The sequence below is a fragment of the Amphiura filiformis genome, chromosome 20, assembly GCF_039555335.1.
Source record: "Amphiura filiformis chromosome 20, Afil_fr2py, whole genome shotgun sequence".
Taxonomy (NCBI): Eukaryota; Metazoa; Echinodermata; class Ophiuroidea; order Amphilepidida; family Amphiuridae; genus Amphiura; species Amphiura filiformis.
Genome location: NC_092647.1, coordinates 47,339,682 through 47,356,986, shown reverse-complemented (window position 1 = coordinate 47,356,986; position 17,305 = coordinate 47,339,682). Strand labels below are relative to the sequence as shown.

Genomic DNA, 17,305 nt, shown 5'->3' with positions numbered 1-17,305 from the left:
ATGAATGGAAACTTACCAAACAAATTTTGTAAATGAAGGTTAGTTTAGCGCAGTGCCGCATTAAGACACGTAAAACATCCCAACCCCGCACTTTTTATACACTCCACACCCACATCTACCTCCACCTACCACTAACCCACACCACCAAATATATATAAGAATCAGAACATCAATCTTTGCCTAGATATTCTTGACAATTAAAGAAAATTGAAACTTAAAACCAATTTTGAAAATAGAAATTGGGGTAGTAATATAATTTGAAGCCATTGTCACAAACACAGTATTACACCCCCTGTACATTGTTCTGAAAAATTTGATTTTCCACTAGTGTATGGAATGTTCACTTCCAAACATGATCTAATGAAACCTGGGTTTGCTTTCAAATAATACTAGGAAGTTAGAACAATCAATTAGCTACATATCCATACCAAAATAAATTCATTATTATGAGTAAAAGTTAAGTTATTGGAATTTATATTTCCCCTACCCCTTAATGTTGTCCTATTTTCTTGGTTTTACGCTACTACACATCCATGTATAAAATAACCTGTAGAAAAAAGTGATACCAAATTTTGAGACCCAGCAGTGATCTAGAGGGTCCATACTATGGTGTCAAATCTTGTATGTAGTGGGGTGAACGACTCCTTATGTAGGGCCCCTGTGTGATTTTGCTCCTGGACGACAAAGTACAAACGGGCGGACGTAAGTCTCTAAAAACTCTCCACTGAGTGCATTTTCAATCAATCAGTTCAGTGCAAAGTCAGAACATTTGCCAAATTTATCACGCAACAATTTTTACATTCGAGAGCACTGGATACCTGCAAATTATAGCTAAAAGATGTGACTCTATAGATGAGGTGACCTATGATGTCACATGTTTACATTCAGACCGCCCTCTGTTGTTTCTAGCCAGGCAAAATAACACAGGAGTGTCTATGGCAGACCACATAAATCTCTTCAAAACTCAACTTTTGAAAACCTTTCAAGTTTTGTGTGATATTATAAATATAGCTTGATACATTTGTAAACAAGTTTAATAATGTTTTTATTATTATTTGCTTTGAAACCAAAGTTAATGAAACAAAATCAACTTCTTCCATGTACACTATAGATCAGATGTGGACAATCTCTCAATTGTGCACAAAATTTACAGTGTTTAGAGTTCATCATTGCGTCTTGCGCGTTTGTACTGGTGCTGGTACGCATACAGTTTCAGTTTATCTCGGGCATTCTTACAACCTTTTACGGCAAATCTCTGAGTATCTTCCGGCCAGAATTCAATATTCTCAACCACCTTGTACATCATTTCTTCGGAAAGAGGAGGTAGACCCATTTTGATGCCCTCCTCTTCGATACAGAGTTCGACGTGCTCTCTTTCAAGCGGTAGAAATGGTATGTAGTGACCAATCAGATGAGAATCCATTAAACGGCTCTGATGAAAACCACTACCTATATGAAATGAAGAAGAGAGTTTTTTGGAACTACAGGTGACGATAAATTAATGTATGTCTTAAAAAGTAAATATCGCAACTTAAAGGCATATTTTGGTTTGACAACATCATATCATTGGCAAGTTAATATTATGAGGACAATGAAAATGACTCCTTTTTTGAGAAAATAAGTTGTTTAAAATTGATATTCCGCAAAAAAAAACTGTAAGCGGCGACTTCAGTGATGTCATGATATGAACATGGTCAGCTTTCAGAGAATGGACTGCCAACACTGTCAATGCACAGAACGTATTCTGTTGTTTCTATCAGAAAAAATTTAATGGTTTTTACACATATGGATAAAATCAGTCCGCTTCTTTATTATATACCGGGTGTCCCACAAAATGTAGATTTTTGAAAACAATTTAAGTTAATGTTAACAAATATAAATGTCCTTTTCATGACATACTCTATGTAGTATCCCTGTGAATGTCAAGTTCACAACGTGCGTATTTAGCTCGCATTCCACGCATTCCTGAGCAAGCTGTTTACCATGTTTTCGTGACACAATGCGTACAGTGCATTTGGCGGGTCATTTGAGTAGGTCCAGCCATAGCAGAGCAGGCGCAGTATATTATTTTGTTGAACAGATAATCAAACTTGTTCAGTTTTTCTTTGAGAGTTCGGTCAGCAAATGGACAACATTCTTCCAGTATAACACAGCAACTCAACAAAATCCAAACAAAGCCTAAATGCAAATTGTTATGTATGGCAAGAGATGCAGCGTGCAGAAATGCCTTCTCCTCTCTAACCTCTCTGACCATATTTATTTTTACTAACAACACTCAAGAAGCTATATAAGAGATGTGCAATATTTAATTGTCAAGGTGGTTCTTTAGTTTTTCAACAATGAAAAAAAAAGAGAGAATTGATTTCGACGTCGAAATTTCAACGTGATTTCACCCGGGGATTTCAACGTCAGGTGTCAGTGAGGTGTGCCCACTTGGCAGTTATGTTCACCCCTGTATATCATAAACAAAGACATATATGTCATAATTGGAACCAACAGCCAATAGCTGCATCTTTTAGCTCGAATTTAAGACCTCATTTGTTGATCCAAAAACCCAACGGAGATGCCAATTCAAAAGTTGCAGTTTGCTCCATACTTGCCCTATTGATTTGTACACAACCCGTTCTCGAACAAGAGAACCATCGCCGTACTTTCATTGATTAGCACGTTAAAACAGGCGTCGTGCTTTCATTGATTAGAACACAAAAGTGCAACTTTTGATTTCGTTTCTTTCTTCTTCAGATTACTGTTTCTTTAATTCTCACCCAATTTCATCAAATAAGGTCTTAAATCATAGCTAAAGAGTACAGGTATTGGCTGCTTGTTTTAATTTTGACATATTTGTCGTTGTTTAGGATATACAGCGGTGAACATAACTGGTACCTTAAATATTTGGCTTACTGTATATCGCGTGTATGCGCTTTATTCCGTAATCAATAAGTATGATGAACAAATGGAAATCTGGCAGAACTACTTTCCATATTGTTTCGTATCAATACAAACATTGTTCTTTCCTGTCAAAAATGACACCAAATTTGTGACCATAACTAATTTCATGGTTGAGTAACTGTCTTTGAAAGACAAGGAGGTCTCAAACAAAATGTGCCAAATCTGCCATTGTCTGCGCCCTTTGCATCAGTAAACATGAGTAAGGAATATCACACTGTTTCATTAAAAACGGTTTCGAAGTGCTGCCAGCCTGATATACCGGTCTTCTGCAGCCGTTGTTTTTCTTGGGCGGCCACTTCTGGGTCTGTCTTTGATATCTCCGGTCTGACGAAACTCGGCTTTTAGCTTGGAGATCATACCGCGGGAAACTCCAAAAGTATGCCAGCCTGAAGCTGACCAATAGCTCGAGCCTTATCCAGATCTGATAATTGAACCATGGTTGATTAGAACTTTCTTGCAAATAACCACTATGAAGAAGTGACCAGCAAGAGAGATTGACTATGAGATCCACTTGATTCCACCCGTAGAATTGTTAAGGGGGTACTACACCCCTGGCCAATTTTATGCCTATTTTTGCATTTATCTCAAAAATTATAGTACATTGGTGACAAGTAAGATATGTATATTATAGGGGCAAGGACTGCAACTACTGTACTGAAATTCAGCAACTCAAAGCAAGTAGTTATTGATTTATTGATCAAATATTGGTTTCCCTCATTTTTGACTGTAACTCCACAACTGTTGTCTGTGCTGAAATCAAATTGCCAGTGCAGTAGTTGTAGTCCTTGCCCCTATAATATACATATCTTACTTGTCCCCAATGCGCTATAATTTTAAAGAAAAATGCAAAAATAGGCACAAATTTGGGCAGGGGTGTAGTACCCCCTTAATCCCATCATCCTAGCACTTTCCATTGAAAATGATATACTGCAAACAACTTTTTATTCATGCATTAACCCACTCATTCATTCAAAGCATTGAGATGAGCACAGTTTGACACATTTTCTTTGAGACCTCTCTTTCAAAGAAAGTTACTTAGCCGTGGAATAAGTTATCGTCACAAATTAGGTGTCATTGTTGACAGGACAGAACAATATGGAGATAGATTTCAAAAACGTTCTGATATACAGCCGTTTTTAAAAGTTTCCAAACTTTTTTGAGGAGTTTATAATTATATGCATTTTAACAAAATAAGGGTTAGAATGAAAGCGGCTTTCGGGGTATAGTTACTGTATCATTGTAACAAGTCTGACACCAATTTAAACAATTGTTGTGATTTTACAGATACCCAGTTTAGGCTCAGACTCTTTCTTTTTTACAGATGTCCTCGAATTCGGTATGTATTTTTGAAAAATTCTGATTTCCTGGTATGCTTCCTGCAACGACTGAATTCAAGTTGCCAATTTTCGATTTTGAACTACTTTTTGCTGGATTTTTGGTATTTAGACACTTTGAAAGACTGGATTTCCAACAATCTTGAGTGGACAAAAAGTCCGGAAATCAGAACTCCTCTATAGGGGTTGTGTGTGTCTATTTTCTTGATTAGCCCAATTGTGTCCCGGGACATGTGTAGATACTTAGAGATATTACTGTTCGCAATTTTAATGTATGCACTATTTTAGCCAATTTTCAATGCCTTTTACACACTTTAAAGGTCGCCTGCGGCAATCCTGATATTGTTAAAATGTTAAAACAACTATCCACATTATTTCTCTAGAGTTTACTGAAACCAACTATATCATTACAAATGCTAGCAGATGAGTAAATTTAAAAATAGAACGAAAATTGCAGGCATAGGCCACTAAGGGACCGTTCACAAACACTTGTAAGGGGGGGCCTCAAAAATGTCACCCCCCCCTTTTTTTTTGGACATGAAAGTTATGGGTCAACCCCATCGAAAAGCATATAAACTTAATTTTTCCAGGAAAATTTGTGGTCATTTTTTTCAGGCCCCCCCCCCTTAGGAGGGTCAAAAATTTCAGGCCCCCCCTTTTTGCATCAGGCCGCCCCCTAACAAGTGTTTGTGAACGGTCCCTAAAAATGGACTGCTGTCAAATTTGTTACGACAAATGGAGTTTTGGGCACCAGTTTCCCTGTTTTAGGCAAAAACAAAATGTTTTTTACCCCGGATTTAAAAGCCGTAATACCTTTTTGTCATGTAGAAAATTTTGGGAATTCTTAACTTGCCTTTTTTATTGAATGCTGCTTTCTCAATTACTTTTTCAAAATCGTTTATTCTCAACGAATTACGAGAGGAATTGCTGTCCATAAGGATCTGTGTAATTTCTCTACCACCCACATTGCTGTAAGGAGAAACCAAAATAAAACACATACCATATAAGAATAAATTAGTATAGAACAAATAAAAGAAAGAAAGTGTTGTGACGATAATTCGCCCTTACATAATTGAATATTGATCATAGTGCCGTAAGCCATGATACCTGTTCATCGAGTGCATGTCGTATTATCCGTGCATTAATTGCACGCCGTGGGACGAGCTATTGTCATGTTTAGATAATTTAGCCATCTCGTCTCTTGATTTTTAGTTTAGCTTGGTCCCCATGATAGCGAATATGGGTGTCTACAAAACTAAGACCTATGACCTAAGACCCAAAAACTAAGACCTACAAAACTAAGACCTACAAAACTAAGACCCTGTCTACAAAACTAAGACCTACAAAACTAAGACCTACAAAACTAAGACCTACAAAACTAAGACCTACAAAACTAAGACCCTGGACTAAGACCTACAAAACTAAGACCTACAAAACTAAGACCTACAAAACTAAGACCTACAAAACTAAGACCTACAAAACTAAGACCTACAAAACTAAGACCTGTGACCATTATGATCAACTCAAACATTGGTGCTGCATGGTTTAATAATTTGTTATGATTTAATTACATGGCATTTTCCTCTTTGATATTGAGATTTTTCACTGAAACTGGGGATACTTTTCTGGTGAAATATGGTATTAAAAAACCCAACATAGCTTGACACAATGAACATTCTAGTACAATCACAGTCTATGGTACAGTGTGCTTTTTGACCTGAGAGAAAGTGAGACCACCTGTGTAGGTGCTAATTGACAACCAAGGGTAGGCCTACTTCCAGATAAGGGACTAGTAAAATTGGACATTGGGGGATCAAATCTTGTGAGTTTCACCATGCATAGCTTGGGCTATTCCCACTTGGTCCAATCCCATTTGGTCCAATCCCACTTAGTCCAATCCCATTTGGTCCAAATCCCACTTTGTCCAGACCCAGTTAGTCCAATCTCACTTAGTCCATGTCCCACTTGGGCCATGTCCCACTTAGTCCATGTCCCACTTAGCCATGTCCCACTTAGGTCATTCCCACTAGGGCCATGTCCCACTTAGGCCATGTCCCACTTAGGCCATGTCCCACTAGGTCCATGTCCCACTAGGGCCATGTCCCACTTAGGCCATGTCCCACTAGGTCCATGTCCCACTAGGTCCATGTCCCACTAGGGCCATGTCCCACTTAGGCCATGTCCCACTAGGGCCATGTCCCACTTGGGCCATGTCCCACTAGGGCCATGTCCCACTAGGTCCATGTCCCACTTGGGCCATGTCCCACTTGGTCCATATCCCACTAGGGCCATGTCCCACTATGGTTATAATATTTGTTTTTGGTCATTTTCAGTACTTGTTTTAGTTTTCATAGTAGGGCCTATAGTTGTAAGGGGGGGGTGGGAGCTGATGCAAAAAGTGGGTCCTAAATATTTTAATCCGTCTGTAGAGGCTCATTAAAAAATCACCAAAATATTTTCTCGCAGAACATGAGTTTACACTATATTTTCTATGGGGTTGACATACATTTTTCATGGCCAAAAGGGGCCCTGAAAATAATTTTAGGTCCCCTAACAAGTGTTTGTGAACGGAAAGATAGTCAATGTCTGTCTAAGTTCTTCTGTTCTTTGGTATAGGATCACAGTCGTCTAAGTATATCCAGTAATTGAGAATATAATGTAAGATTGGATAAAGTTGCACTAGAGTGGGTCCCATGCATGACCATGCCATGTTTTTTGAAAAAAGGTGTTGTATTCAAGAACGAGACTTAAAAGATTTCTAAATTGTTCAGTTGGTGGTTTGTTAAAACATGTTATTAACCTGGAGTTTTCAAAGGCTTTGCATGCTATACCTATTGCTTCAGATTAATGATGTTTCAGTATATAGCTGTGCCAACTATTATTTCTAGTGAGATATTAGAGTGGGACTGGTTTGTTAGCCTCTAGTTTGTTTATGATGTCAGCACTCAGTAGCATCGTTCACGTAATTATATAGATTGTTTTGAGGTTATAAGTTTTAAGAAATAGTCATGACATGTGGATATTTTGGATGTAGGTCCATTATGACTAATAATTAGTAGGCCTATATAATAGGATGTGCATTGCAGAGTAAGTTATCTGGAGGTGGTTTATGGACTTCTGGTAAAAGGCATGTGTAGTTTGTTATATGGGTCAAGAAAGGCTCCATCTTCCTTGATATATTTGGAGTTGTACATATCTACGAGTGTGTTATGTACGTGTTGAGCTTTATCATGCATTTTTGGGGGGTTTTGATGACTATATCGTGGATGTTATAGAGTTTATTGTAAAGAGCATTTCTTTCTTTTGTTGCAAGATTTGGTTGTGATCATGTGAATCTTAGATGACAAATTTCATTTTTGGTTTTCAGAGTCTAATGGTACCCATTTTGATTTGAGTCTGAAAGGAGCAATTTTTTTTTTTTTTTAGGCAACGAAAAAAGAAAACCCTGTTCTACGGGCCCGACCGACCCAGAGTTTGAACAAATTGGGAAAAATTTTTACCTGTACAAATGAATGCCGACCCAAATTTCAGGAACAAAAGTTTTTATTTGTATTTTCTCAAATTGCAAATTATTTACAAATTTTGGTGATTTTTTGGGTCATTTAAAAAAAAAGAAGAAAAAAAAGGCAGACCGACGTAGAACAGGGTATCTTTTTTTCGTCAACTTATCGTGCATGATAGAAGATACTCTCATTTTTCTTGCAAAATTGGTGTGTGACGATGTGCGTTCACACAATTTGCAAACATTAAAAGGTCTATATAATATAATGCGAACTATGCAAATTACACAGGCCTATGATAAAATGCCACTTTCGAATGATTATGCACATAATTATTATACAAGCCAAAGATCATCATTTATGGGTCATTTCTGTTCATAGTCTCCGGCATTATGTTGGCAAACAATCCCTTCTTCTCCTTCAGTCTCCATCTCCTTCCTTTGTCCTACTGATTCCTTCTCTTTTCCTTCCTCTGTCTATTCTTCACCCTTTTCATCCACCTTATTCTGCTCCTTCTACATCATCTCATTTTTTCCTTTCTGTTCTTTTCAACTTTTTATGTACATCTAGGCCTATGTACGGGTCCAAATGGGATATGGCCTAAGTGGGACATGGCCCTAGTGGGACATGGCCTAAGTGGGACATGGCCCTAGTGGGACATGGCCTAAGTGGGACATGGACCTAGTGGGACATGGCCCTAGTGGGACATGGACCTAGTGGGACATGGCCCTAGTGGGACATGGACCTAGTGGGACATGGCCCTAGTGGGACATGGACCTAGTGGGACATGGACTAAGTGGGACATGGCCTTAGTGGGACATGGACCAAGTGGGACATGGCCCTAGTGGGACATGGACCAAGTGGGACATGGCTCTAGTGGGATTGGCCAAAGTGGGATTGGACCAAATGGGATTGGACCAAGTGGGAACTGGACCAAGTGGGAATGGACCAAGTGGGATTGGACCAAATGGGATTGGACGAAGTGGGATTGGACCAAATGGGATTGGACCAAGTGGGAATAATCCCATAGCTTTGATCAGATCTGGTGTGTAAAACACTTGCCTCATTTGTTTTTTTTGAATATCAAACATGACTGGATGCTACAAATTAATTGTGAAGGGTCTATTGTGAGCCCGGGGGCACTTCAATATGAAATGGATATAGGTGTAGGGCTGGCACTTTTGCAATAAGGGGCATTCGGTGAGAGCAAAATGTAAAAAATATGGGGTCATTGGGTGAGAGCATGATTTTTGGTCATTGGTCACCCGGGAATTGGTCACGATGAGAACATGACCTTTTTTTTAAAATGGAATCTTTGGGTGAGAGCCGAAACAGCGCCACAGAAACCGCGAAAATCGAATTTGTAGTTCTAAATGGCTTCAAATTTCTTTGTTTTTTAAAAATAAGTAACAAAATCAGTGATAAATGAAAGTTGCTGTTCAATTTGAACTTGTAGGGTCTTTGGGTGATAGATCAAATGGAAAAATAGGGGGTCTTCGGGTGACAGAGCATGTGTTTGTAAAAAAATAAGGGGTCTTTGGGTGACAGCGACGCTGAAAAAGGGGGTCTTAACAGCCCTTATACATACGTGTCACCTCCAAAGGTGAAGTGCCCCCGGATTGTGAGCCACAATAATGACAATAGTGCATTGGTTGAGCTTTATTAAATTATATTTAACAGTTGGCTTGACATTAATATCTATCTTATAAATGGTTTAATTACATACACTTCACCCCTTTTATTACTGTTAAATCCCAAGGTTATTAAAATAGCTTACTTAAACTTCACCAAATGTTCTCTATAAATGACTCCCACATGACCTCTGACACATTGCTGTGTCCAACTTCTCAAAGAAAACTACGGTCTCTGCAACCTCACATACAGGCCCGTACAGAGTGGGGGCGGAGACCCGCGAACCCTAGCCCATTTCAAATTTAAGCAAAATATTACCCAGGAATATTACACAATTTTCAATAAATTTTGGCATAGGCGTCATATACCCCAAATCATGAACTTTTTGTAAAAATTGTCTAAAATAAAAAGTACCAATAGCCTTTTAGCCAGAATGAAGATTTTCTTCTGAAAGGTCTGCATTTGAAAAATCTACACCCTCTCTACACCCAATCTCTTTCCCGGGTCTTTGTGCCCCCTTATTAAAATATATGATGGGGAGTCCCTTATCCTATAGTCTATTTGCTGCCATGCCATAGCACCAAAGCACTGACCAAGGTCAATAAAATGACCATCTATTCCTTTAATATACACTAGGCTCCACAACATGCTCATTTATCAGGGCACAGTTGTTTAAGCCCAATACATTTGTGCATTCATTGATAACCTTTGAAATTTTGGGTACAAAAACTCATACTCTCCAACTTGAGGTCAAATTTTGCACTGTGATTGTTTTATTGAGGTTATTGAACAATGCCATTGGGATGAGGTCATTGTGGTGAAATTAGGGGTGAAGTATGTTCTACAATTACAAAAGCCAACTGTTCTAGTAAGCTGGTACTATTTGGGCTCAACACTTTAATATAATGGTGTTATAATTGAGTAGTAATAATAATTAATAATTGAGTGAAGTAATTGGCAATAATTGAGTAATGACGAGAACTTTCATAAAAGATTCACATTCAATCATTATGGTCACGCTTCTTAGTTTTGTAGGTCTTGTACATGTAGACAGGGTCTTAGTTTTGTAGGTCTTAGTTTTGTAGGTCTTAGTTTTGTAGGTCTTAGTTTTGTAGGTCTTAGTTTTGTAGGTCTTAGTTTTGTAGGTCTTAGTTTTGTAGGTCTTAGTTTTGTAGGTCTTAGTTTTGTAGGTCTTAGTTTTGTAGGTCTTAGTTTTGTAGGTCTTAGTTTTGTAGATCTTAGTTTTGTAGGTCTTAGTTTTGTAGGTCTTAGTTTTGTAGGTCTTAGTTTTGTAGGTCTTAGTTTTGTAGGTCTTAGTTTTGTAGGTCTTAGTTTTGTAGGTCTTAGTTTTGTAGGTCTTAGTTTTGTAGATAGGGTCTTAGTTTTTGGGTCTTAGGTCTTAGGTCTTAGTTTTGTAGACACCCAGCGAATATACTGTTATCATGTCGTGCACGTTATTATTCAATTATTATATTTAATTATGCTGCAATGTGACTAGGGTTATTATTAGAGTCAAGCGGTAGCATGACCAGCAAGTTTTTAAAAAAACGACTGATAAAGAAGAATAAACAGATGCACCGCGGACTATATTTACACGAAACAAAACGCTATTGTTCTGTGATATTTTTCGCTGGGTACAAAATATATCTAAAACCATGCTAAAACTTATTTACTGTCCAAAGTGTAATATTTTAATAACTCATTAATTCAAAAAGTTACACCAATCTTACAGTCAATCCGATTGTTTGATAATAAACAAACATTCTTGTATTATTTCACGCGGTATTTCATAGCCAAAATTAGTGTAAAATCATAGCAAATCATACTGATATCCAGAATCTTTCGTCACTGCTACAGCCATACATGGCTGTCACTGTCGCACTACTTTTTGAGATTCACTTTCAAAATATACCCTAGCAATTTCCTGGATACCCTACATACAAATTCTGGATCCCATTAGACAAAAAATCAAGTTTTTACACAATTCTTTTATTCTTTCCGGACCACAGCATACATTCATATTAATAGATACTCCACTTTCACACGTCGTTATATCGGGACGTCCCCGTGGCGAAGTGGTTAAGGCCATGGACTTCTAATCCACTTGTGAAGTTTTGCCCAAGTTCGAAACTTCCCACCACCTTTTTTTTAAATGTTTTATTAACCAATTTATTGTCATAAATCAAGAATAACACCATTTCGAACATCCATGCTATTGTGATATTATATTTTTTTCATCAAACAAACATGTTTGATTTTTTATTCACATTTAGGCCTAGGCCTAGGGCCTACTTTCACCATCCAGATGCTTTCACCATGCCTGACTATCATGATATCTTCGTCATTTAAAACACATTTATCAGTGGCTCTGTTCACAGCTCAGACTGAAATTATATTTGGAATAAATATTATAAATTGTCACAAATTAAAATCACAAACAGCGAAAGATCGCCAACAACTGCCGCTGAATATTGTTATCCAACTAGATTTCCCCACAGGGCTATAAAGAACCACAAACCGCGAAATTTGGATATATACTAGATTGCCCTGCAGGGCTATAAAGAATCACACACCACGAAATATGGATATCCAACAAGCTTAAACTATAAATTAGCTCCCGATAGAGGGCAGGGCTTGATAAGGGAAATTAAAATCACAAACCGCGAAAGATCGCCGACAACCGCCGCTTAATAGGGATATCCAACTAGATTGCCCGGCAGGGATACAAAGAACCACAAACCGCGCAATCGATTATAAAGAACCACAAACCGCGAAATATGGATATCCAACAAATTAAGACCACAAACCGCGAAAGATCAACAACAACTGCCGCTCAATATTGATATCCAACTAGATTGCCCGCAGGGCTATAAAGAACCACAATCAGCGAAATTTGGATATGCAACTAGATTGCCCCACATGGCTACAAAGAACCAGAAACCACGAAATATGGATATCCAACAAGTTTAAACTATAAATTAGCTCCCGATAGAGGGCAGGGCTTGATGAAAACCACAAACCACGAAAGATCGCCGACAACCGCCGCTTAATATATCGCTTAGGAATATCGAACTAGGTTGCCTTGCAGGGCTACAAAGAACCACAAACATTAAAACACGATTATATTGCCTACTCGGGGCATTTAGACGCTTCCGTAGTATAGGCTTAAATATAATGCGCATTTACCAGTTCCGACTTGAAGTAGGCCTAAATCGGACTTACTCTTTGTGTCTCTGGCATTGTCAACATTGGGTGTGTGTTGTTCATATTTACATTTTCTTTACATATTTACGTTGCCTTGAATAATTAAAATATATTAAAATGTATATTGATCATTGTGTACGCCTCTTAACATTACAGTCACGTGTGACAAGCAAGTTTTAAAAATAAACGACTGATAAAGTTTTGTTTAATTATTTATTGTCATGAATCCAGAATTGCAACTTCAAACATCTATTTTTCATTTTATTTGTTTTATGGAGCACATCCTAACCTGATGACTTTCCAAGCTTGGAGCTGCTTGGCTACATTCATAAAAAGATAAGAAATCTACCAAAAAACGTTGACAACGTAAAGAAATCAGCAAGTTTAAAAAACCCACCTCGGCTCACTTTTTGAAACTTGGTCCCATTTTAAACACCAACAGCAAATCAGTGTTTTTATTTTATTTCAACAGAACACAGCGTTTCCAACAAGATTACAAGCCTACGTGTTATTTGTTTAATTCAATCATTAATCATGATTATTATAAAACAAAACACAATAGGATATTGGCTTACCGTGCAAGAACAAGATACCTTTCAGGTCGTTCCATAAAGCTTACAAATTAATATCGCATCCGCACATTAAAGATACATAACACTTCTGGACTGGAAATGTTTTAAATTTATATAAATATGATAAAGTTTAAATCAGTACCTTTTACAAATGGGACCAAGTTTCAAAAAGTGAGCCGAGGTGGGTTTTTTAAACTTGCTGATTTCTTTACGTTGTCAACGTTTTTTTGGTAGATTATTAATACATAAACATACAACTAACATACATTTAACTAATTCCCTAGTTTAGCTTCATAATAAAAGAAAGAAAGAAAGAAAGAAAGAAAGAAAGAAAGAAAGAAAGAAAGAAAGAAAGAAAGAAAGAAAGAAAGAAAGAAAGAAAGAAAGAAAATAAAGAAAGAAAGAAAATAAAGAAAGAAAGATAGAAAGAAAGAAAGAAAGAAAAAAGAAAGAAAGAAAGAAAGAAAGAAAGAAAGAAGCAATCCAACATGACTAATAAATGAATTATGAAACTGCAAAATAACGCGTATCTTGAACTAAATGCCTTTACAAATACCACAAAACATACCAGAGTCATGTAAAACAAAACAATGAGGCAAACAGTGATATTAATTTGTCAATAATATACAGTTTCAAATGACTGGTATTACTTTTGAAATGAAAAGATACAAAACAAACATACAAACAAAATAATTAAAATCATCTACAAGAACCGTAAAATACCTGAGAAAAAGAAAAATGGATTTCCTGAAGTCAATTCCATGCACCTTGTCGTGATAATCAATGTACGGTTTTATTGCATCAAGAAACCCCACCGGGAAATTCTCAATTTCGTCGAAAATGAACAGTTGTCTTGCACATTCAGAAACACTGGAATGTATCTCGTTTTGCAGGGCCTCCTAAACAGCGTAAAAATCAGAAAGGTATCATACAGTTTATACAAAGATTGAATGTTTATGAGTATATTAAATGCTAAGAATATTTTATAAGAGACACCTTTATCACTTACGTGTTAAGTATTAGAAATATAATTATGCAACATGTGCAAGGAGCCTTCTCCTGATGGTTTGAAAATGCCTAAACCCGTAAGCTTCCTGTCGTTTTGTCTTCTGGAACCCATTAGGGATGTTACCTCTGCACCTCAGCATGGATCCTAAAGTCAACAACTGGTCCCAAATATCAACATATATCAACAAATATCGCTACCATCGCTTCGCTCTGTCTTGTACCTACTCTAGTTTTACCTACTTGCGGGTGAGGATTTTTCTACCCTTGCTCAGCTAGACCAAGAAGGCTGGCTACTCCCTTCGACTAGCTCAGCTTCTAAGTGTTAATATGAGTCCTGAATAATGTTGCTATGTTAAAAACAAATGTGAAAAAGATGACCTAACTTCTCTGAGCTGACTGTAGATATGCCAGGGAATCAAGCTGGCAGTGGTCACTAAATATTTGGCGATCAGAGGGAAGGGAAGTCTTAGGACCTGTGGTGATCAAAGGGTTTGTACATATGCCTTTGATTTGTGCTTGGTTTGTGCCCTAATCACTGTGAGACTTGACTTACGTCGAATCATGAGGGCTCTGAAGAGCTACCCTGGATACGCCAATTTTTGATAAGCTTGATATTGAAGTTGGGCCGTTTGACCAAGATGAGACTGCTCCTCCCTTCTGGTCGCGAAGCAAGTACAGAGCTAAACATCACATCTCTCCATCAAAGACGTCAAGAGGCTGTACACCAGCTTGTGTCCACCAGATCCAAAGGCATTTGTAGTCAGAAGAGCTACTCGCTCCAGCTTGTCCATGCCTTGCCATGCTCTCACAGTACCGGTTTCTAGAACCATATCTGCTGGCAGGACCTTCATCCACACTGTAGTTCACATTTGGAATAGCCTACCAGATCATGCAGATGGAGTAGTCGGAGACATCTCTGACAACGGCGCACCATCAATCCTTCAAGAGCAGAGTGCATACGCATCTTATTTCATGTGTCTGTTGCTTTGCTGTACCCTTCACTTTGTTCCTAATAGACAAGTATCTGAGATCAGAATGGTTTCATGTTGGTAGAACGACTGTCATGGGGCACATTCTTGCACCGCGTTGGCTGATTGAAGGCGGTTAAGGCAAACAACCAACCAGCGATAATTACCTCCAACGACTTTAAGAAAGTTTTTGATACCATAGAGGCAAGATTCTGAATATTCAGGCCTATAATGATATCCCGAAATGCGGATTGTCGATACCAGTATGCCAAGCGTATTTTTTTTATCTACCAAAAAAGCTGCGCCTGCAATTTTCCAATCAATTGGGACAGATTCAAGGATTTGATGAGAAACTGCTTACCATGATTACTGACTTTACCGACTCTAAATCTGTTGATGAGTTGGTCACAGAATTGGACCAAGTCAACAACCCGGCTAAAAGATCAGGTGGGCTCAAAGGCCTATTCAGTGATGCAGAGATGGTAACAAGTCATTTTGTGTAAGTCAAGTCCAAGTCACAAGTCCTATTGTCCAATAATTTTATTCAATAATTTGATGAGCTTGGTCTGTTATTTCTAAGTAGGATCGTTCTTCAACCTTTCATAAACATTCTTATCCTGCAGAAGGGCATTGAATTTCTTCTCGTAAACCGCTGTATCAATAGCACAAGTGGTCATGCCTGTGGCCATGCCTTTGTCACGAATTATTAGTGTCCTTCTTAACCTTATCTAGCACAAGACCTTCTTCTTTTGAGATGTTATTTGTCGAGAGTTAGTAGTCTTGATTATATTGACTACGCGAGCACGAAGTTTAACTACATTTCTGATTTTTTTACATTTATTAGCCGAATTATCACCGTTTTGTTTCTCCGATATTAACTGTTCTGAACTTGGCGTGTTTATTTTTGGGCGACCTCCGACATTCTTGACGAACTCTGTCACTTTCTTACACGCTACTATCCACAATGCGAGTTTTTTCTTCAAGATGTTCATAGGCGACGGAGACTGGGCGTGGGGCGGTGGACAGATACCACAGATTAGCAGTTGAAATCTGTAGTTCTTTTCCACTTGTAGATGACACTTAGCTAGCCTATTCCGAATTTAACAGAACACTCGAGGGTAGGGAGGAGGTTATAAGGAAATAATATATAAATCATTGTATTATCCGGGTTAACTAATCTATTGAGTATGATTATGAAGAGGAAGTAATTTATTTCAGAATTCAGATCATGTGACATACTTGAACACAAATCTAATAATGAAGGATATAATATAACATTGTAAAGTTTTCAATCGCACCTACTTTATAATTCCTACTTTGACCTTCATGTGGGTAATCCCGTGTAGGTATTTTCAGATGAACATATTGGCTCTCCATTCCTTTCTTATAAATGCTTTGAGCTATTAAACGTGACACATGATTTTTACCCGTTCCTGTTCCACCATGAAATGATAACACTAATGGTCGATTTGGGTCCTTGTCCTTGAAGAAACTGTACATGATACCCGGTGTTGTCACTTAACATTTATGTGTACGCATGATCGTTCCCAATTTCGCGAAAAAAGGGGTTATTTTTAAACTATGTTCGCGAACATTTTATGTTCGCGATGTTTAAAAAATAGGGTTGTTTTTGACGACGGTGTACTCGAAATTAGAAAATATGGTATATTTTGTGAATCATCATCATGATAATGTTGAAATCCCAAGAAATCTTACCATTTCTCGCTCAATTTACTCCCGGATTTCACTTTTGTGACACTTTTTTGACTTCCTAATATCCCGGCTTAAATATTCAGCAACACGCTCGACTCGGTTTTATTTGTTTCATGGTTTGTTTACACCGATTACGTCACTGGGGACTTACCCAGTTTGGCCGCGGATTCCATGAGACTTTTTTCATTAGCTTTATTAATGACACGCCCGGCCTCCGGAGCCTTGACAAACTGGGTACCCACAAACCGAGCCACAAACACTGATCTCTACACAAAGATCAGTGGCCACAAACTCTTCGAAATGGCACCTGATCATAAAGGAATTGTTCCTTCTGAACCTTCTGAAGTTGTAGTCAGCAGGGCGGAAACCGCAAATCGCTAACTATTTGGTGACCGGCAAGCTAGAGGTTTTTCTTGAAAATATCT

At 38.0% G+C, this 17,305-nt stretch overlaps 1 protein-coding gene across 1 annotated transcript; it reads right to left on the bottom strand.

Moving 5' to 3' along the window:
• Positions 1-1,156: 1,156 nt before the first annotated feature.
• On the bottom strand, positions 1,157-16,637 carry LOC140142353 (torsin-1A-like). The gene is made up of 4 exons (XM_072164322.1): positions 16,470-16,637; positions 13,915-14,090; positions 5,133-5,252; positions 1,157-1,445 (listed from the first exon to the last, which is right to left on the bottom strand). Exons 1-4 carry the CDS (start codon positions 16,542-16,544, stop codon positions 1,157-1,159), a joined length of 660 nt encoding a protein of 219 aa, XP_072020423.1. The 5' UTR covers positions 16,545-16,637.
• Positions 16,638-17,305: the final 668 nt, after the last annotated feature.

What these genes read in the sequence shown, in the direction of transcription:
- LOC140142353 (XM_072164322.1), bottom strand. Translation starts at nt 16,544, where the DNA reads ATGGAGAGCCAATATGTTCATCTGAAAATACCTACACGGGATTACCCA. An exon ending in GTCAAAGTAGGAATTATAAA is followed by an intron (nt 14,091 to 16,469) that starts GTAGGTGCGATT and finishes TACGCTGTTTAG; the next exon opens with GAGGCCCTGCAAAACGAGAT. An exon ending in GCATTCAATAAAAAAGGCAA is followed by an intron (nt 1,446 to 5,132) that starts GTTAAGAATTCC and finishes TCATATAGGTAG; the next exon opens with TGGTTTTCATCAGAGCCGTT.